The sequence below is a fragment of the Salvelinus sp. IW2-2015 genome, linkage group LG7 (genome assembly GCF_002910315.2).
Source record: "Salvelinus sp. IW2-2015 linkage group LG7, ASM291031v2, whole genome shotgun sequence".
Lineage (NCBI taxonomy): Eukaryota > Metazoa > Chordata > Actinopteri > Salmoniformes > Salmonidae > Salvelinus > Salvelinus sp. IW2-2015.
In genome coordinates this window covers 16,394,517-16,415,677 of record NC_036847.1, presented here as the reverse complement: position 1 = coordinate 16,415,677, position 21,161 = coordinate 16,394,517, and the positions used below count along the sequence as shown (strand labels likewise).

The following is a 21,161-nucleotide window of genomic DNA, read 5'->3' as shown; positions in this document are numbered from 1 at the left end:
GTTTTTTGTTCTAGAAAATGTCTGTAATTACCGTTTGTGATCGAGCCAGAGGGCATATTTGTCCTCCCAAAAATGCAACGTTACTGCCTGATTGCACCCAAGTTCAACGTCTTTCCCCTTCCGTTTGCACTCAAGATATACATTGTTTTCCGTATCCCTTGTCCTGTATCCCGAGAGGGTGTGTCGTGTGTGTGTGTGTGTGCTTCTGTGTGTGTGCTTCTGTGTGTGTGCGCTTCTGTGTGTGTGCTTCTGTGTGTGTGCGTTTCTGTCTGCGTGCATACGTGTGTATGTGTCTTTGTTTATGTTTGCGGCAGGCTGGCGATACAGGGTGAGTATTGGGTGCATGGCTGGGGGGCTGCAGTGTGATAACAGCCCAGGGGTAGTGCTGCTGTGAAGTCCAAACGGGTCCCTCAAGGTCAGTCCCTAAAAGACATCACGCAACATGCAAGGTCACATCCTAGACTAAAAGCAATAAGTGCTTTATTGATAGAAAAAAGACAGCAAGCAAGCAGATGTGCAACCAACTGATTAATAATAAAATAGATTTGTGAGAGAGCGGTACCGACAGAAAGAGAAAGAGAGAGAGGAAGACCGAGAGACAGGGCGGGAGGGAGAGCTTTGTCCTGTGTGTGTATGTGTGAGTGCATGTGTGTGTGTGTGAGACTGTATGTGCTTGTGCTTTGTTCATTTTGCTCTAAAATAGCATTTAGTAAACTCTGGGTGGTTATTGTATTGACCTGTCGTGTATCTTTGAAGTAAAAGATTGATTCTGCAGTGGAATCTAAACAAGAAAAAAATCTATTTGAATCCAGTGGTTAAAAAAGAACAGAATGTGACAATGTGACACATTAGTGCTCATGGCAGTTTTCCTGGTGCACGACCTTTCCTTTTTAAGGTCATCGCAATGTTTTGCGTAATTTTTTGCTAAGTGAGTGCTGCCTGAAAGGCCATTGGGAGGCACAGACCTTGTGTTTTCCGTTTACACATAGCTTTGTTTGACAAGGGAGACAAATCTCATGGAGTTGTTCCATGTATCTGCCTCTTGGAACAAAAGTGTGTTTTGTGCTGGGCTAACTATTGTTGGATTATGAAAATGAGCTGAGGACAGTAGTGCATACAAGTCATCTCTTTTGCGTGCTTTTATCTTTTATTTTCTCTCACTCCCTCTAACACAGCCTGGCAAACCTGCCTAGTGAGTAACGTTCTTGGCTAGCTGAGTGACTGCCTGAATAAGTGAGTGGCAGATATCAGGTGGTGGGGAAGGCTCAGCCCAACCAACCTGTTTCTTCTACGCCAGGACCCCAGAGGAGAAGAATGCTGGGAAAATTCCATCTGCCCTCCCCCCTCTCTTCCTCTTCCCCCAGAGCAATCACCCTGTGATCCCCCATCCCCGCCTCACCCCCTCAACCCCTCTGGTACAGTACATCCCCTTCATCCACCTATATCCCCTCCTACATAAACTTCTCTCTCTCCTGTCCCCCCTCTCTCCCTCTCTCTCTCCCGCTCTCTTGAATAGTTGGCAATGGCATTGTTTTTAATCATCAGAACCTCCGAAATTATTATTATCGCTTCTGATGCGGCAATTAAAACTTCAGGTCAGAGGCACAACGAGCGGTGATCAGCAGGCGAGCCGAGAAGTTTTAATTAGACGATCAGAACCATTAATGCACAAAAAAAAGGTGTGCGCTGGGAAATTAACGGGAACGTCTTAATCAGGGTTAGTGACTCCGAAGAGGAGTCAAGTGAACAGAGAGCAAAAAACAAATCATTTCCGCACCACTGGGACAAAACTCAATTAAATATGCATGCAGAAAATGGAAATTTGGAGCTTCGGCAGCACTGCACTGTTGGGGAAACTGTGGCAAAATCTCGCGGCGGAGGTCGCAGACCTGCTTATTGTTATTCTTGTGTAATAAAAATTAAAGAGGGGCCAGATGCAGGGGCCAGGTCTGGGTGCTGTGGCGTGTTTGTCCATCAGTGGCTTCTTTCTGCCTGGCTTCCCTGGGCTGCGGCAGCTCACCTTCGGCCGTGCGAAAGGAGAGAGAGAGAGAGAGAGAGAGCGGGGGGAAACGCTCTCTTACTGAAAGCTGTAAATTAGCAAAAATAAAAACCAGAGGATTGTTTTTGTGTTAAGGTGCGTGTGTGTTTGTGACTGTGTGTGTGTGTATCGCACAATGCATTCAGACCCCCTCCCCACACCACCCTGGAGAAACAGAGACACAAAAGGCTCACTCAGCCACACACCGGGAGTTCGGGCCTTGTCGATTAATCTGCCTGAGGTTTGCAAAGTTATAACTGGTCTTTTTTTCCCAGGAGCTAAAAAACTGGGTTACATATTGAAAAATAATCCCGAGCTGTTCAGTCTTTTCCCAGGCCAGTTTTGGATTAATTAAGTTCAAATATTACCAAGGTTTTGTCCCTGTGTCAGTCAAGATGTTGGAACCCAGCAGGAACCTACCAAAACTCCTGTGCCAATGTTTGATTATACCTAAGGAGATAAGCTCCAGTTTTACAGGTCATATCTACTCTTCTCAGACGGGTTCTTAAGTATATCCTCCATACAAATGTACAAGGCAGCATGTAATCCTTTATTTTGCAATACAATACATCGTTGGAGTGAGCCATATTCTTACCTAGACTTCCTATTGACCCTTTATAGAACATTTTAGCTGTATAGTAGTTAGATGTCTTCCAGTACTATAGATAAAAAATAAGCCAACATTTTGGTCTGCTCCCCATGTGTAATGTGTACCCCTCTTGTCTGTGTGGCAGAAAGGGGCAGAGACTTGACCCTGCCATCTCTGTCTCTCTTTCTCTCTTCTGTCTCCTCTCTTACTCTTCTCTGTCTCCTCTGTCTACTCTCTCTGTCTCTCTCTCTCTCTCTCTGTTCCTCTCTCTGTCTCTTCTCTGTCTCCTCTCTGTTCTCCTCTTCTCTCTCTCTCTCTCTCTCTCTCTCTCTCTCTCTCTCTCTCTCTCTCTCTCTCTCTCTCTCTCTCTCTCTCTCTCTCTCTCTCTCTCTCCCTTGTCTCCTCTCTCTCTCTCTCTCTCTCGGTCTCGAATTCTCTCTCTCCTCTCTCTCTGTCTCCCCTCTCTCTCTATGTCTCCTCTATCTCTCTCTTCTCTGTTCTCTCTTCTTCCTCTCTCTCTCTGTCTCGTCTCTCTGTCTCCTCTCCTCTCTCACCGTCTCCCCTCTCTCTCTCTCTCTCACTCCTCTCTCTCTCTGTCTCCTCTCTCTCTCTGTATCCTCTCTCTCTCTTTCTATCTTCTCTCTCTCTCGCTCCCTCTCTCTGTCTCCTCTCTCTGTGTCTCCTCTCTCTCTCTCTTGCGCTCTGGCATCCTTTTTTACAGTCGTTGCACGTACATGCAAATAATGCACTTCCAACAGCGTTATTAGGATTTGAAACACCACTTGATTGGGCATGATATCATTCTGGCACGTAAACAGAGGGGCTCGGCATCAAAAAGACACAACAAGACACGCCGGGGTTCGGAGAGCTCAGTGCCGAGAGTAGATTTGAACGTGAGCCCTGTGTTGCATGTAGTCATCCAGTTCTGAGAAGAAACAGGGCTTACAAATTGCTTTGATGCACATCTTCTTGACTTGAAAAAGAACCCCTGTCCCAGTACAAATAAGTGGATGCGTTCAAAAATAGTTTCTTGACTTTTTCGTCAGGTTTTGGCCTTATACAGTCAGCGTAGCCCCGCTGTCTCAGCCCTGCACAGTTTCCAGTGAAAAATCTTGTCACAGTTACAGTAAACAGTAGGAAACATACGTTTCATTTGGTAGTGCTCCGATTCAACTCTTATTTGTCTTCCCGAGCTCTTAGTGTTTTGTGCGACCGAGGTGTGTGGCTTTGACAATTAGCAGTCTATTCTAAAACAGAGGAGCGATGCATCCAGTCTTGTTTTTCTCCCTGATATTCATTAATGGCTGAGATTGCTTACTGGACTCCTGGGAAGGGGGAGTTGGCCCCAAAGGAAAAAGTTGTTCTTTCATGTAGGTCCCCACTGATTTTATCTCATTGTATGCTGTCATGCACACAAACGACGTGAGGCCAGTGTAACCATAGCAATCCCTGTTGTAAGCAGTGGCAAAAGCTGTTGCGTGTGGACAAGCGTTCTCTACACTGAAAACAGCAAGTTGTACTGTAAAGTCCCCAGGCCACTCCAATCCACAAAGACTCTTAATTTCCAGTTGGATTCCCAATCTCTTCTCGTTGATATTTGGGTCTTGTAATAAAGGTTTCCATATGTATTGTATTAACCGCGTAGTTTTTTATACCATATCTAGTAATTAAAACGTTCAGAAGATTTAGTGTGAAGCCTATTGTGCTTCTCAATCAGTAGCAGTTTACCCCAGGAGTCGAGCTCTATATTGTTGGGGGAAAATGTACATAAATAGTCACTAATGGAAAGAAACAACTCGGCAGGGGTCATTTCCTACAAGGAGCAGGAGATTGCGATGCAAAGGAAATCGGTAGTTAAAGCATGAAATACTGAGCACAGTAAACAGAAAAATGACCTCCACTGCAACGCCCAAATGACCTCAATCTTCCTTCAGGGGGTGTTTCTGAAAAAATACCCGAACATTTATGTCTTCCACTTCCTAATAGTTTTTCCAGCTGATTTTTTCAAAATTGCTGTCCTCTAAAAATGTGACCTTTTCACCCCGGCCCGCAATTGTCTAACACAAAATTGTACAGTAATGCGCCACTGATATACGGCGAGCTCGAGACTGCACATAATTCCACAAGTCATTGTTTCAAATGAGGAAGTCCACAATGTAAATAAAGTAACTGAGAAAGCATGTGTGGTGGGCAGCACTGGGTGTATTGTATACTGGCGAGGTAATATCTGTAAACTCACTCACACTAGGGTTGTGTTCCAAATGGCTCCCTATTCCCTATATAGTGCACTACTTTTGACCAGGAAACTGGTGCCATTTGGGAGGTAGCCACAATGTATCTTCTAATGAAAAAAAATGAAAAAATGATTTTAAGCGCTGTCTGTGATTTACATAATGCCAGCAATGGCTCACGCATAATTGTGCTTGATCTTCGCTTTATGGCCGAGATTAAATGAAGAAGCCTATACTAGCTCTGACTTTGCTGATAAATACTTTATTGAGGGAAAATGTACTTCCTACGACTGTGATATGTGGTTGTCTCACCTAGCTATCTTAAGATGAATGAACTAATTGGAAGTCGCTCTGGATAAGAGCGTCTGCTAAATGACTAAAACGTAAATGTAAATATACCATTTTTTTTATACAAAGTCAATTGAAATAGAACTTTGTTTCCTCTCCCATAGTAATATCTTATTCTTTCCTCAACAAAAATAGCATTCCCAGTAAAGTACAATGTATTGATAATGATAGTGACAGACTTTTGAGTAAAGAGAAATACAGCTTCAGTATTTGGTACAAAAAATACAACTTAAAGTGGATGACACTGCAGAAGATTTGGCCTTCTCCTCCTTGTTTATGTCAATTGAAACATTGACAACTTTGAAGAGTTGGGCACCAAACTAGCCCTGGTGGTCTTTTTAAAATGGCAGGAAAAAAATCCAAAAGTGATTAAGATGATGGACAGCATATTATTCACTAACGTCTAAACGATGCCCATGATATAAGTTATTTACAACATGATAAAGATCTGGACTTGATTTTTTTGCCTGGAACATCTGCTCAAGGTGAACTTTGGTGGCTCTTTTCATCAAGTGAAAGGTAACAGTGTGCAGTTTCTGCCCTAAAAAGGCAGCTCTTAATATGGAATGCTGGAGGCAGCTGCACTTGCTTTAGCCGAGGACATGTTTTAAAGATTGCCTGGGTGAAATAATGTCACCCACTCCTACCCCGGACAGTCACTCTGTCACTGTTATTGTTCAGTGTAGCTTCTTTAGAGAAATAGAGATTATACTTTATCTCTCAGTTTACAACGTGTATTTTCACCACGGAAACAATAACAAACAATTTTGGTAAACGTACAGTGCATTCGGAATGCTAAACTAAAATATAAAATTCCATAAGTATTCAGACCCTTTACTTTGTTGAAGCACCTTTGGCAGAGATTACAGCTTCGAGTCTTCATGGGTATGACGCTACAAGTTTGGCACGCCTGTATTTGGGGAGTTTCTCCTATTCTTCTCTGCAGGTCCTCTCAAGCTCTGTCAGATAGGATGGGAAGCGTCGCTGCACAGCTATTTTCAGGTCTCTCCAGAGATGTTGTTTCTCATGGTCTGAGTCCTTTAGGTGCCTTTTGGCAAACTCCAAGCGGGCTGTCATGTGCCCTTTACTGAGGAATGGCTTCCGTCTGGCCACTCTACCATAAAGGCCTTATTGGTAGAGTGCTGCAGAGAATGTTGTCCTTCTGGAAGTTTCTCCCATCTCCACAGAGGAACTCTGTAGCTCTGTCAGAGTGACCATCGGGTTATTGGTCACCTCCCTTACCAAGGCCCTTCTGCCCCGATTGCTCAGTTTGGCCGGGCGGCCAGCTCTAGGAAGAGTCTTGGTGGTTCCAAACTTCTGCCACTGTGTTCTTGGGGACCTTCAATGCTGCAGACATTTTTTGGTACCCTTCCCCAGATCTGTGCCTCGACACAATCCTGTCTCTGAGCTCTACGGACAATTGCTTCGACCTCATGGCTTGGTTTTTGCTCTGACATGCACTGTCAACTGTGGCACCTTAAATAGACAGGAGTGTGTCTTTCCAAATCATGTCCAATAAATTTAATTTAGCACAGGTGGACTCCAATCAAGTTGTAGAAACATCTCAAGGATGATTATTGGAAACTTGATGCACCTGAGCTGAATTTCGAGTCTCAGAGCAAAGGGTCTGAATACTTATGTAAAAAAAAATCTAAACATTTTTAAAAACCTGTTTTTCTTTGTCATTATGGGTTATTGTGTGTAGATTGATGAGGAAAAACATAAATTTAATCAATTTTAGAATAAGGCTGTAACATAACAAAATGTGGAAAAAGTCGAGGGGTCTGAATACTTTCCGAATGCACTGTATATTTGAGTGGACGAGAGTTTTTTCAACATACTTGTTGTCATGTTGTCTATGAATTCACCTTCAGAATGAAAAAAATTACAGCCAACAACACAAAGCCACAGGCAGCAGCAGTGCAGCCTACTGAGAGCAGAGGAGAGGACCACTATACCAGGACCTCTACACCAGGCGGTGTCAGAGAAAGTCATAGAACGCTCTCTCTGCTACCACACGGCAAGCGGGACCGGAGCACCAAGTCTGAAGGCTCCTTAACAGCTTTTACCTCCAAGCCATAAGACTGCATAACAGTTAATCAAATGGCTACCCGGACTATTTGCATTGACCCACTATTTTACACTGCTGCAAATAGCTGTTTATTATCTATGCATAGTCACTTTACCCCTACCTACATGTTCATATCACCTCAATTACCTCGACTAACCTGTATCCCCGCACGTTGACTTGGTACCGGTACCCCCTGTATATAGCCTCATTATTGTTATTTTATTGTAACTTTTTTTTAACTTTAGTTTATTTAATGTTTATTAGATTTTCTTTGAAAATATTTTCTTACTTAAAAAATTAAATCTGCATTGTTGGTTAAGGACTTGTAAGTAAGTATTTCACAGTAAGGTGTTGTATTCGGCGCATTTAAAATTTGATTTGAGAAGAGAAGAGCAAAAGAGGAGGTTAGAGTTTGCTGGCTAGCTGGCTTACTTCTGCTAAAACTACTAGGAGGGCTGGAAGGAAAGCATGGACTCTGTTTCTACCCCTTGCCTGTCAGGGTTAAAACTAAGCAGCCCCCCACTCATTGGCAGAACCACAGCCTCTTTAGGTAAAGGGGAAGATTGGAAGATAACATTTCAGGAGGGTCTCTACAGAGCTGTCATGTGAAGGATTATGTAGCTTGTGTATTGGCTGCTTGTAGTACCTTAGGGGGTCCGATACTGATCTGGATGTGGTTTTCCTATTCAGCTCTCAGAGAGTTTTTTCCTTCTTTTTTCTGCAGCGGCTAATACGTTAAAACTCTGACTAAACTGACTGTCAGTGGTTTGGCTAACATATGCCCACTGTACGTATGTATCTATCTCTTTGTCCCTGCAGTCTTGTGATTGCTGTTATTATTTAAAAAAAGGCACTGCTTTGGGGCTATTTATAGAAGCTGTTAGACTGTTTTTTCCATGGTGAAGCTCAAATAATCACGTGAATGACACTTGATCGATGGCCCTTTGTTGATGAAGAGAGCTGGCCTACAGCTCTCATCTGATAAACGTGTTCATTGAGGGAAATGATGATGACATTTGAATAACATAAAATATAATTCCATGGTAGAAGGTTTGATAATAACATATGGTGGTTCTTAAACATGTGAATTGACATTCAACCATTTTCCTTTCTCTCTTTTCTTTTTCTCCAACAGCTGAAAGGACTTTATGCACTGAAAAGACCTCAGGAAAATCCAACATGGCCGGCAAAAGGAAAGGTGGCCTAAAACTCAACGCAATCTGTGCCAAGCTGAGCCGTCAGGTGGTGTACGACGGCAGCTCCCAGCATGCTGAGGGAGACCACAGCGTGGCGGAGAACAGCGAGCGCGGGAGCTCCCATTATGACGACAGCGGCGAGCGATTCGAGACCAACTTCCCCGAGGGCCTGAGTCTCGGCCAGAGCCTCGAAGAGGACCAGAAACGGCGCAAGGCCATTGAAAAGTGGGTCAACGGGGAGTATGGGGATGAACCACCACCCTCTGCCCTGGACTGTGGGGAGGAACAGCAGCAACCGCAGGGACTCAAGCCCAACAATGGCGAGGACGGACCCCCCGAGGGTGTGTACATGGTACAGCCCAAGGGCTGCAGTGACGAGGAGGACAACGCGCTTGATGAGCCCGAACCCATGTTCGACTCCCGGGACGGCAGTTACCACGACGACAAGGACTCGGAAGACGGGCCTCAAAAGGACGTCTACATGCCGTTGATAAGTGAGCCCCCGAGTCGCCAAACATCTTTCTCCTCTCCAGGTACAAGGCTCTCTTTCTTTTCTCGTTGTTCTGTTCTTTTCTCGTCACGCCTCTCGATGAATTCTGTTCTCGCTTTAACTGCCCTTCAAACCTTCCATTCCTTTCACTAAAGTGTTAAGGAGCCAATACATAGTAGGTGGGGGACATAGCCACATCCAGGACCTGTCCTAAACCTGTCCCTGGAAAGAGAGACTGTGAGGTTACAATGAGATTTCATGGGTTGCACTTTTCATCACAATATTGTTTTGAACATTCGTTTTAGGACTGATGCCTAACTGAGTGTTCTACCCAATGCATTGTCAAATAGCGCTGATGAATATTTCATCAAAAGTGCTTTACAGAGGCTTGGAAACATGTTGATATTTCAAAATGACGCAAATAATAAGTAGGAAAACCTTTTGTCATCATTGTGATGTTGCCAGATTGACTATAGAAACAGTATAACTTAAGCTAGCTAGATAATATTGAAAGAACAGCACTGAATTTTAACTAGCTAACGTTAACATTGGTAGCTATTTTTGACAAACTTTGCTAGCTAATGACAACATTGCTGACGACATCATAATGATGGAAAAATTGCTTCCTACTAATTACTTGTCTACTTTAGCAATGTAATCTTATTTTCAAGCCACTATAGTGTAAATTAGATCTCTTTCAGAAAGACTGGGCATTAGTCATCAGTCGGGCATCAATATGGCTGCGGCGTCTGTAGAACTTTGATAACAATYGCAACGACGCGACCGAGGGACAGAGGTGCATGCCATGAATAGCCAGTGACGGTAATACTCCACAGACAGATGGAACTGACTAACAGGCTATTGGGAAAACAGGAACCTGTGTTTGTGTGTGTGTGTGTGTGTGTGTGTGGTTACAGTAAGTGAAACAAGAAATTCGTCCAGTATTTGGAGTAGGCTTACACTGCCTGTTCACTCTGTAGGCCAAAAGAGTTTGGCAGTCCAAGGATAAGCTTCATATTACACCCAGTTTTAGATTTTTCCCTAAGCTCACTAAACTTAGTCACTGCCCAATCCCACTATTACATACAGTGGTAGCCTAGTCTGCCTTGAAGGAGTATAGGTCTCCATCGTTGCTGAGGAACGATTAGCTCTTAGCACTTGAATCCAGATAATCGGTTGTCAAATAAAGTCTGAAATAGAATAAGAACCTATTTCTTGCAATCTCCATTGAATCACAGTTGAGGGTACATTATTGTTCATGAACTTAACATTTGATGAAAGCAGATATTCTGTAAGTGTATTTGCTTTAATTAATTTATTCATCAATTGATTTGCTGTGCATTAGTGGCTTACAGCAACATCCTATTAAATGATCTGTCTCTTTTTACATGATGTTCCTCTGGTAGCACTGAGGGACAATCAAATAGTTAAGGTGGCATATACCTTAACGGTGTGGTCTTGATGTGGCAACAGCAATGTGTTAACTGCACAAACAATCTCCAGAGAATGCACCGTTTACAGACTTGAACTTGGAAACCAGAAGGAGACACATTGCTATCTGAGAGACTGGGCTATATAACTACAGTAGAATTCAAAACACAGAGCAGTAAAAAAAAAAAGAGAGAAAAAAAGACAGAGACAGAGAAAAGATTAGTTTCACAGATAACCACAAAATAAGTGACAGAACAAGACACAGTTGGAGTCGTGTTGTTGTCGTGTGGTACAAAACAGGTTTTGTTTAGGTCTGTTTTCTGCTTGCTCACCTCACTTTTCACAGACATTTTTTGGTCTTTCATCTCGTGTTTCAGTGTCATGTACATATGCTGCAGAAGGTTTTTTTCGTATTATTATTCTTTCCTTTTTTGTTTACACCGGTGGAGCAGCAGTGGCTGTGGCCTGTCAGAGAAGTGGGGCCAAGGGCTTCTCAGAAAAATATTTTTTTCCGGCAAATGCAGGGGCTTTGTGGTTTTAATTAGTCATTTTGTGTTTATTTGGTGCTTGTAAAAAAAAAAAAACTGTCTGTAAATGTGTGTTTGTGTTGTGAAACAAGCTTACACCTTTCCCTCCGTTGGGTCCCTGCTACTTTACATCTCACAACAAAGGCAAACTGTTTGAAGACTGTGGAGAGAGCATCCTGCATTAGTAGCAACTCTTGTCTTTGTTTTTTTGTGTTTTTTTTGCATTGCTCTTTGTTGATTGTAACTAGGCCATCTATATTGCCATGTTTCTGTGGCGCTCACAATTAAAACATTTTCCCCCCCTCTCGCCGCTGTCTTTCAAAGGCTGATGCGGAGCGCGCATAATTATGCATATAAACATAGTGGCTTAATTATCTCTCACAACATCAGTGACAATGTAATTAACAAACATTGCAAGATCAATGAGAGAAACTGCGACCTTCAAAACATTTAACTCCTCACATCGAGGCACCGTGTGGATTTCCTATCAGTGCAAAACCCCAGAATACTTTTCCTAGATCATTTAGATGTTGCATTATTAGGCCCCTCATAAGCTATTCAGTGAAAACAACTGAATAAAAACGATGAAGGCAATGACAAAGATGCTCATCGAATCAAACACAACTGACCATGACTTCCAATTGCACTGCTATGTTCTGTGTCAAAGGTTATGGATCATTTTCAAAACATTCTATTCTATTTATTTTCTATTTATTTAATTCAAAATAGCAAGCATGTTAACTTGCAAGAATTTGAGGAATCATTCTGCAACTCATTAGTTTCTCAGTCATCCCAGACATTTGATTCCACTTAAACAAAATGCTCAATTCAACAAACCTACAATGCACTGTCACTTCACCCAGACGAGAGCTCAGTAAAATCAAACTTTTTTTTATTTATTCCAGTCAACAGTCAACATTGTCTAAGTTGTCACATTAAAGCTCATTAAAGCGATTTTTCCTCAGGCCAGAGGTGCCAATACCATCATTCCATGAGTTCAGGTGATTTTGAAAGACAATGATTGACCGAACGATTAGCATTGGAAATGTCCTGCTCTAAAACCCTAGGTGTATTTAAAGTGAGATTATAGGCCGTATATAGTCTCAACAGCAAGCTGAAGCCTCATCATCTCCAACACCTCACTTTACTCTATCTTTGACCCTCAGAAGACATGGTGGCACGCTGATATCCGTGTTTGGTCAGCAAAAAGGTGATATAATGCCCATTTGTTGTCACATCAGGGGAGGAGGGAAATGTGGTCCTATATTGCCTCAAACACAGACAAGGTCCTGGGTCTGTGTCACGTGTTGCAATTTGCCAGGCATGAAGTGCAGAGATTACACCCACTTCTTTTAATACTCTCCAATGACACCACAGTGAGAGAGGGGGAGAGGAAAGAAGAGAGGGAGTGGAAAAAAAGAGAGAAAGCACAGTAGCAGCAAGGGCCAATCTCACCTTAACCTGTAAGCCCTGGTCTCCCTCACAGGCATTCGCATGACATCATTAAGAGGGTGCGAGATAAGGCTGGAGAATAAAACTCATTTACATGGTGTTTCACAAAGGTTATCTGCTGTCGGTTCCAGGCGTAATCCTTTCAGTTCAAGTCCAATTATTGGCCTGCCATTGATAGCCGGTCACGTGGTCTGAGAGCGGAATATTGTGACTCGGCTAATTTTAAGAATAACAACTTCTATAAAAAAACAACAACAATAACTTACATTATAAACCTACTAGTGCTAACACTGCAACGCTTATTACCACTACTGCTATCTGCTAACTACTTAAGCAATAAGACATGAGAACTCAGGGATTATCGTGTGTTATACCACAGCATTGTTGAGTATTTGTTTCTGTTTGGCTAGAAGGGCATTCTAGAATGGACATTAAAACCAGATAACGTGACAGTTGGAAAATATATCGGGACACCTTGAAATCATGACGCAATATGCGCCTACACATGCAGACCGTACTTGCTACAAAGTTACAGAAAGCTAAACAACTAAGTTTATTTCTCCCAAATGTTGTGCACATTTGTTTTTACATCCCTGTTAGTGAGCATTTCTCCTTTGCCAAGATAATCCATCCACCTGACATGTGGCGTATCAAGAAGCTGATTACTCAGCATGATCATGCAGTGCTTGAGGCGTCACTACGGACCCGGTTTCGATCCCAGGCTTTGTCACATCCGCCCGTGACCGGGAGTCCCATAGTGTGGAGCACAATTGGCCCAGTGTCGTCCGGGTTAGGGGAGGGTTTGGCCGGGGGGTGCTTTACTTGGCTCATCACGCTCTAGTGACTCCTTGTGGCGGGCCGGGTGCCTGCAGGCTGACTTCGGGCGTATGACTCGACCTCCGCCTCTCCCGAGCCCTTTGGGGAGTTGGAGCGATGAGACAAGATGGCGGTGGGTTTCTGGTATGGGCAGGCATAAGCTACGGACAATGAACACAATTGCATTTTATCGATGGCAATTTGAATGCACAGAGTTACCGTGATGAGATCCTGAGGCCCATTGTCATGCCATTCATCCGCCGCCATAACCTCATGTTTCAGCATGATAATGCACAGCCCTATGTCGCACGGATCTATACACAAATCTTGGATGCTGACAATGTCCCACTTCTTCCATGGCCTGCATACTCACCAGACATGTCACCCATTGAGCATGTTTGGGATGCTCTGGATCAACGTATATGACAGCGTGTTCCAGTTCCTGCCAATATCCAGCAACTTCGCACAGCCATTGAAGAGGAGTGTGACAACATTCCACAGGCCACAATCAACAGCCTGATCAACTCTATGTGAAGGAGATGTGTCACGCTGCATGAGGCAAATGGTGGTCACACCAGATACTGACTGGTTTACTGCTTCACACCCCTACTTTTTTTTAAGGTATCTGTGAGCAAAAGATGCATATCTGTATTCCCAGTCATGTCAAATCCATAGATTAGGGCCTAATGAATGTATTTCAATTGCCTGATTTCCTTATATGAACTGTAACTCTGTAAAATCTTTGAAATTATTGCATGTTGCATTTATATTTTTGTTCCGTATATATACTACAACCACTGCAAAACAATGATAATAGAAGTACTACCTTAGTATTAATACTAAAATAACAAATTAATAGTATAGATCATTCATGACAATCATACTTTTTTGAATTAGAGGGTTTTTTAAAGTACATGAAGTCTGAAAATAGGATTGGTTTCTCCCCCGAAAAAGTTAGGATTGTGCAAGTGTAAGGTTAAATGTATTTGTCATCATAATAATAATAAAATAAAAATGATAATAAAAGATCACTTTTAGAATCAAGGCTGGGAATAGCAATAGTAGGGTAAGTGCTAAAAATAAGTTTACGTATTAGGACTATGAGAAAGACAATCTGAAGAAATGTGTTTTAAGCCCCATTTTAAAAGCTCTGATTGATGGAACGGCTCTCAGGCGGCCATGGAAATGCAATGAAATGCCTACCCAGAATATTGCTTACCTCACAATAATAGTAGTAAATTAAAAAGATGCATTACAACAAGAAATTAACATCAATAAATACGCATACAAGACATCAAATATTTAAGATACAGTGCAGTGCAACCATAATATAATTAGCTGTTTAGCAGACTCACCACTTGGGGGTCAAAGCTGTCCTTTAACTTGGGGTTAAAAGCGGTCCCCAGCTGAACATTTTGTCATTGAAACTTTTTGACCCATATACTACTATTCCTGGAACCAGTGGAATGTCTTGTCCCTTTCTTCGCAGATGTGAAGACGGTCCTATCATTAGCGCTATATGATATGACCTGAGGCGGCCTGGCTAACCATGCTAGACGTCATGACCCTGCTACAGTAGAAGCCCATGGATGTAGAGTACAGTAAACACTCCCATGACTAAACCACACACTAATGTCAAGGTGTATCTTAGGACAACAAATTTGGTACATGTCTGTATAAGTAGATAATGATATGATCATGTATTTAGCAGACACTTTTGTCCAAAGCGACTTACAGTAGTTAGTTTATACGTTTTTATATTGGTGATCCCAGCAGGAAACCAACCAGGATCTTGGATCTACCAACTGAGCCAACAGAATTACAGATATTATATTTTTAGTATGGAGGTCCTTCTGAATTGAGAAGTAGGTGAAAGTCAACGGGCTGCTTGATAAACTCAGATAAATCTAGTGCCCATTAATAAAGTACTATCTCATCTATGTTATCTTATCTAGCTCACTCAGTCGTCAAACACGAATGTACAAACATGCTGAATTGATCAGATGATATGTGACAAAACAGGCAGGAATTTCCTCTCAAATACAAATACCTGATCCATTTCTCTTAAATTTTTCATGCCCTTTCGATCCGCCAGATCCCCTTTCATACCAATGTGCCACAGAGAGCAGTAACCCCGGCGACGGGAATTTGGGGATTATTTTACACTCCGTGAAGGAGATGTGAAAAGGCATGTGGGGGAGAGGCGACCGATTTAGCAATAACACAGAAATCCGAGACGAGAGCTGAAATCTTTTTGTATTAATTACCAGGACGGCGGCTGGTATTACCGCTGGCCCCGCCTTGTGTATGTGCGTTAGCGATGAAAAAAGCAATCAAATAAATTAAGAAAAGGTCTGGAGGAGCGGGGTCCTGGGCCCGTGGCCAGAATGGAACCAAGAATGCCAAAAGTTTTACATGACACCTAAGTGAAGTTGTCATCTGGAGCGTAGTGGCTGTGTTCATGATATCTTATCTGACATCCAAACTGACACCAGGCAAGATTTTTGGAATAGATCTGGATCAGTAAACACTACTGTTAAGAAAGGAAAAGCTGAATGCCCAAGGGTTTCCTCCTCTCTGTATCCTCTCTCTCTCTCTCTCTCTCTCTCTCTCTCTCTCTCTCTCTCTCTCTCTCTCTCTCTCTCTCTCTCTCTCTCTCTCTCTCTCTCTCTCTCTCTCTCTGTGTCATGCTCTCCCTTTCTCAGACGCACGCACACACATATACATACACTCTCTCAATCTCTTTCTCATACGCACACACACACACACACACTACTGCTAGTGGCGTGTCTTAATAAGGGATAGCTATGCAGTGCTCTTTCTTCCCCCTCTTTTTTTCAAGCACATTTTTTTCCTCCCTTTCCCCCAACTTGCTGACCTCTTGCGCTAACCTGGATGAAAGTTAATGAGCCAGAATTAATCTCCACATAATGCAATTAAACTATACATTTACTACATGTCCCCATGTCCTTGGGGAGGTTGTACAATTTAATGGACTCTTCAAATAAAAAAAGTGACGTTTCAGTTCACAAATATGTAAAAGCTTCCGTAGATAGAGACGTGATGGACTTGAAATAATGTTTTTAACTAAAGGGAACACGTTTTTGGAATGTTGTCATAATCAGAAGGCTCATTGGTAAGGTCTTTCACTGAGAAAAATGAAACAGTGTAACCTATTTCAAATTCTCAAGCATTCAACAATATACAAGAGATTAAATGGCATCTTCTCTTTCCATGACATAGACTGACAAGTAAATCCAGGTGAAAGCTATGATCCCTTATTGATGTCACTTGTTAAATCCACTTCAATCAATGTAGATGAAGGGGAGGAGACAGGTTAAAGAAGGATTTTTAAGCCTTGAGACAATTGAGACATGGATTGTGTATGTGTGTCATTCAGAGGGTGAATGGACAAGACAAAAGATTCAAGGGCCTTTGAACAGGGTATGGTAGTAGGTGCCAGGCGCACCAGTTTGAGTGTGTCAAGAACCGCAACGCTGCTTGTTCCCATGTGTATCAAGAATGGTCCACCACCCAAAGGACATCCAGCCAACTTGACAGAACTGTGGGAAGCAGTGGAGTCAACATGGGAGTGCTTTTGACACTTTGCAGTCCATTCCCTGACGAATAGAGGCTGTTCTGAGGGGCAAACTCAATTTGAAGAAGTTCTGTACAATTGGTGTATATCTAAAGTGTTAGGTGAGGAAAGTAGTACAGGTAATTTCCCAGTCAGAAGACTGACTGGGGAAGTCCCATGGAATGTTTTGGTTCATTTCCATTACGTTCGGCATAAAATGACTGACAAAGAATCAGCCCTTTTCAGCTTTGTACAATGCTTTTGCTTCCCCTTTCTTGGTTTTATGATTTTTGGATAGAAGAATCTATTGACAGTCAATAGAACATGACACTTAGACAAAGAGGTCATCCAAAAACAGTGTATCACATATCTTACCTAAGGGCTCTGTTCTCTCTGCTCCTCCCTGTTCTGTGCAGGAGAGGCATCCACTCTGCGAGACTACGCAGCCAACACAATGAACGAGTTCCTGGGCATGTTCGGCTACGACGACCAGCAGGTGAGGGACGAGCTGGCCAAGAAGATCAGCTTCGAGAAGCTCAAAGCCGCTACCTCAGGCTCCGACCCATCCTCCCTGAGCAGTGAGGAGGCCACGCGGCGAGCCCGCTTTTCCAAGTATGAGGAGTACATCCGCAAGCTGAAGGCTGGTGAGACCCTGCCCTGGCCCATCCACACCAACCCCAAACAAGAGGACCTCAACTCCAAGCTGGCCCAGGAGAAGAATGCCCTGCTCCAGGCCCAGATGGCCGCCTCTGGGGGGTGCCATTCCGGGGCTGAGGGCCAGATTTATCACTCCAGCCTGGACCACAAGCAGGGGCAAGGGCAGGGGCACAACCTTGGGCACAATCCCCCACCAACCAACCCCACCTCCCACCTCCAGAACATGGCCTCCCGAGCCTCCAAGTATGACTTCTTCATCCAGAAGCTGAAGATGGGTGAAAGCCTGCGGAGCCAGCAGAACGGCAATGCTTACAAGAAGCCATCCAAGTACGACCTGGAGAACGTCCGGTACCTGCACCTCTTCAAGCCCGGCGACGGGAACACTGACATGGGGGGCGCCATCGCCTATAAAACGGGGAAGGTGGGCCGCCCGTCCAAGTACGACATCAAGAACATCCAGAAGCTGATGCCGGGGAGGCCCGAGTCCTCGCTGATGCCCAGCGTTCTGCCTGCCACGCCTGGGAACCCGGGGACACCAGTGGCCGCCACCTCGGCCTCATCCGCTGGGGCCACGGGCCCCCCAGGACTCATCATGGATCAGACAGGCCACTTGGGCTTCAACACCTCCGACTACATGAAGTCTAGCTTCTCCAAGACCGACTCCATCACCACAGGCACTGTGTCCTCTGTCAAGTAAGAACCTCTTCAGATGACTTGAATGACACTTTAGCTGAACGACACCACATAGGTACAGAAGATCTGCATGAGAAACATGCTAAGCTTTTCTCACACAGCAATATTAATGTGTGTACTGTATACATGCTTATATATTACGCGTTTATTCAAGTCATACATTTTCTTGAATGAGTTGTGAGATCCCAGTAGTGAAAATTGGCCGCTCATGACAAAAATAGTCCAAGGAAATAATGAAAATCTCTCACCAAAGTCTGTCATTGCACCAAAAGTTGCCTATGCAAACCTCCCTGAATTATTAAATCAAATAATCCGTCAACTGAATCCCCCCGATATTTAGCTTGTGTTTTGAAATGATTCCAGGTTTTAATATTGTAGAATTCTCCTAAATTGTCTCTGTGGGACACCTGGGAGATAATGGGCGTCTCACATACACTTAACTGCCACTGCAAGTCAGTTAGCCTAACGCAAAGGTAATTGCCACCTCCACAACAGCCGATGCGAATGTAGTGTGAAATAGCGCATGGTGCCAATAGATCCACGACGTGATGAGTAGCGAAGGCCCATGAAGTGTTTACCTGCTGGGCGCTCTCTTCGGAGACTGATTTAGCACAGTCATCGCAAAGTGACTGACTTCCTCCTTTGGCTGGGGTGGAACAACTGTCCCTTTAATTACTTTGGAGCTGTGACTAACTTACCAGAGAGTCACAGGGCCTAGGCTGAACACTAAAAGAAACTACATGGTCAATCCGACGTCTGAGGTGACCGTACAGCGTTGAGTGCGATGCAGCCGACATAGACTTCAGGGCTTTCATATTTCTTGCACTTAGCAGAGCAGAGCAATTGGGAAAGAAGTTGTCAGGAAGTGAGTTTGTGTTAATACAGGACGTACCGCCCCCACCTACCATCAACCAATCATGTCAATGTGGAGCTATACGGAGCCCTCCGCATTGTTAGTGCTAGCAAACGAGGGGGTTTGGGAAGCTAGCCCTGGTTAGCGCTAGCAAAAAAGTGGGTCCCTCTCAAGGCAGGTCATATTTCAGTAGGAACCATGCAATGTTTAAACCTAATGTGTTCCTGATGATTGGACTCAGTTCATTCATCTCCCCCCAGTCTAGTCCTATTGGTTCTACCCAACTTGTCACTAGCTGAACCAATGCCTTCTGTTCCATCGAACCCTGTCTTCTCCTTCTGTTTGAACTCAGTCCTCCTGATGAGACATGACAACAGCCTTTGGAGGCAGGGTCCTTAGGGACCTTTAGAAAAGATTTTGCCTTTCCCCATGATCTAGATTTGCATATGAGCACTCTCCAAAATAGCGCTTTTCCACTGCCTTTTGCCTTTCATTGTTGGAAAGCCATGCAAAAGTGTGTTCATACCTTCCTGATTCAAACCCACGTGAAAACCGCTGTCGCGTCACAGAAAATGTATATTGATTGCGGTCGTTTGAAACAGATTCTAGGTAAATATTGTGTCAGTTGTTTTTATTAACAGTGCGCCCAATACCCCATTAATCCTGTCTCTTTTTGTGTTTGCTTGTATTAGGAACGGCCTACCACCTGAGAAACCTGTCACAGAGGACGTCAACCTGTACCAGAAATATATCGCCAGGTATGCAAATCCTCCCTCCGGTGAAACAACTGTTGTCCCGGACGTGAGACAAAGCTTTTTATTAACTGATGGCGTATTTTACACAGTGATGAAACTAGATGTGTAAAATAGTGGTGGAGGTCAAGTTCTGTGCTGCAAAGTGAGGGAAATAGTAAGAGGCCGAGTTTATGGACTGAAAGGAAGTGGAATTCTGTTAGGAGGAACGAGGCATGAGATGGTTTCTATGGTGGTGAGAGGTGTGCTGACAAGATGGTTGTACTTACTCTGTTTGAGGTCGAGAATTTCTTACAAAGTTAGTAGTTCGAGCGTACTGTGCGGCGGTGTATGTAACAAATATAGAGTGAAACTGTTGGTTACATGGCTGCATGGTCTCTGAATTGTCCTCTTTATCACTCACAAAACACGGAGGCAAAACATTGCAAGGTAATCTCATATTTCAATAGACAACACAGTATCCCATTCTCCAGTCATTTTGAACTACACACTAGAAAGGTGATTGTCACTTGTTTATTTCTTCACTTCACTAAAAAGAAAGGAAAAGCACTGTTTCAAAAGCCCAAAGTGGCTTTGGCGTTAATGATTACTTCTCCAAACCGTAACATGAAGGGCACAAATCAAAAGCACTGTCACTGACACACACATTTTCATCATGCACACACACACACACACACACACCACACACACCACACACACACACACACACACACACACACACACACACACACACACACACACACACACACACACACACACACACACACACACACACACACACACACACACACCAAACACACACACACACACAAAACCTTCCTTGGACTGATTACATTTTGCAGATTTAATTAAGGAATTTTTAATGAGGCTTCTGCTGGCACTGCCAAGAACTGTTTTGATATTTGCGCTGCATAATGCATAAAATTTGTCTAAACATCTCGGTAGTTGATGCACGGGGAGGCTGCAGATAAGCCCAGATACAGTTTCAATTTCCGTGTTGGGGAGAGAGAGCGAAAAAAAGAAAGGGAAGAGGAGGGAGGAAAAAAGACAGAAAAGGAGGACTCATAAAAAGGGCAAATGTAGACTGGGGGGAGGGGGGTAGAGGTAGGGGGAGGTTCATCTCTCTGGAGCCACAACTAATGAGCGCACATTTATGCTAAAAACCCAGCTTTGTAAATGTTGTTGACTCCCACCTTCCACCCCCCTCCCCCTCACCAACCAAGGGGGGAAAAGTTATTTATCTCCTTGCCGCGCACCAGTTTGATGTTTTAAAGAGCTTCCCTGGTAGTGTTTAGTCGCAGTTTTCCCTCTTTAAATGCTTTCATGCACCCACTATTGCCGCGGCACTTTGATCTGCGTTGACTCTATTGTAACGGGAGATGTGCCACAATCTCTGTATCGTTGTGATATTAATATTTAATCTGCAGCTGAATAGCAGCG

The 21,161-nt window shown here is 43.6% G+C and overlaps 1 protein-coding gene across 7 annotated transcripts in view; it reads left to right on the top strand.

The window, feature by feature from the left end:
* The window catches only part of casz1 (castor zinc finger 1), a 253,000-nt gene that overhangs the window by 205,111 nt on the left and 26,728 nt on the right, over positions 1 to 21,161 (top strand). For all 7 annotated transcript variants that reach the window (XM_070444472.1, XM_070444470.1, XM_023991152.2 and 4 more), the window contains 3 exons: positions 8,413 to 9,006; positions 17,183 to 18,116; positions 19,662 to 19,727. In XM_070444472.1, the coding sequence (XP_070300573.1) occupies positions 8,457 to 9,006; positions 17,183 to 18,116; positions 19,662 to 19,727 (1,550 nt within the window). In that variant the 5' untranslated portion in view covers positions 8,413 to 8,456. The remainder of the gene's footprint in view (positions 1 to 8,412; positions 9,007 to 17,182; positions 18,117 to 19,661; positions 19,728 to 21,161) is intronic.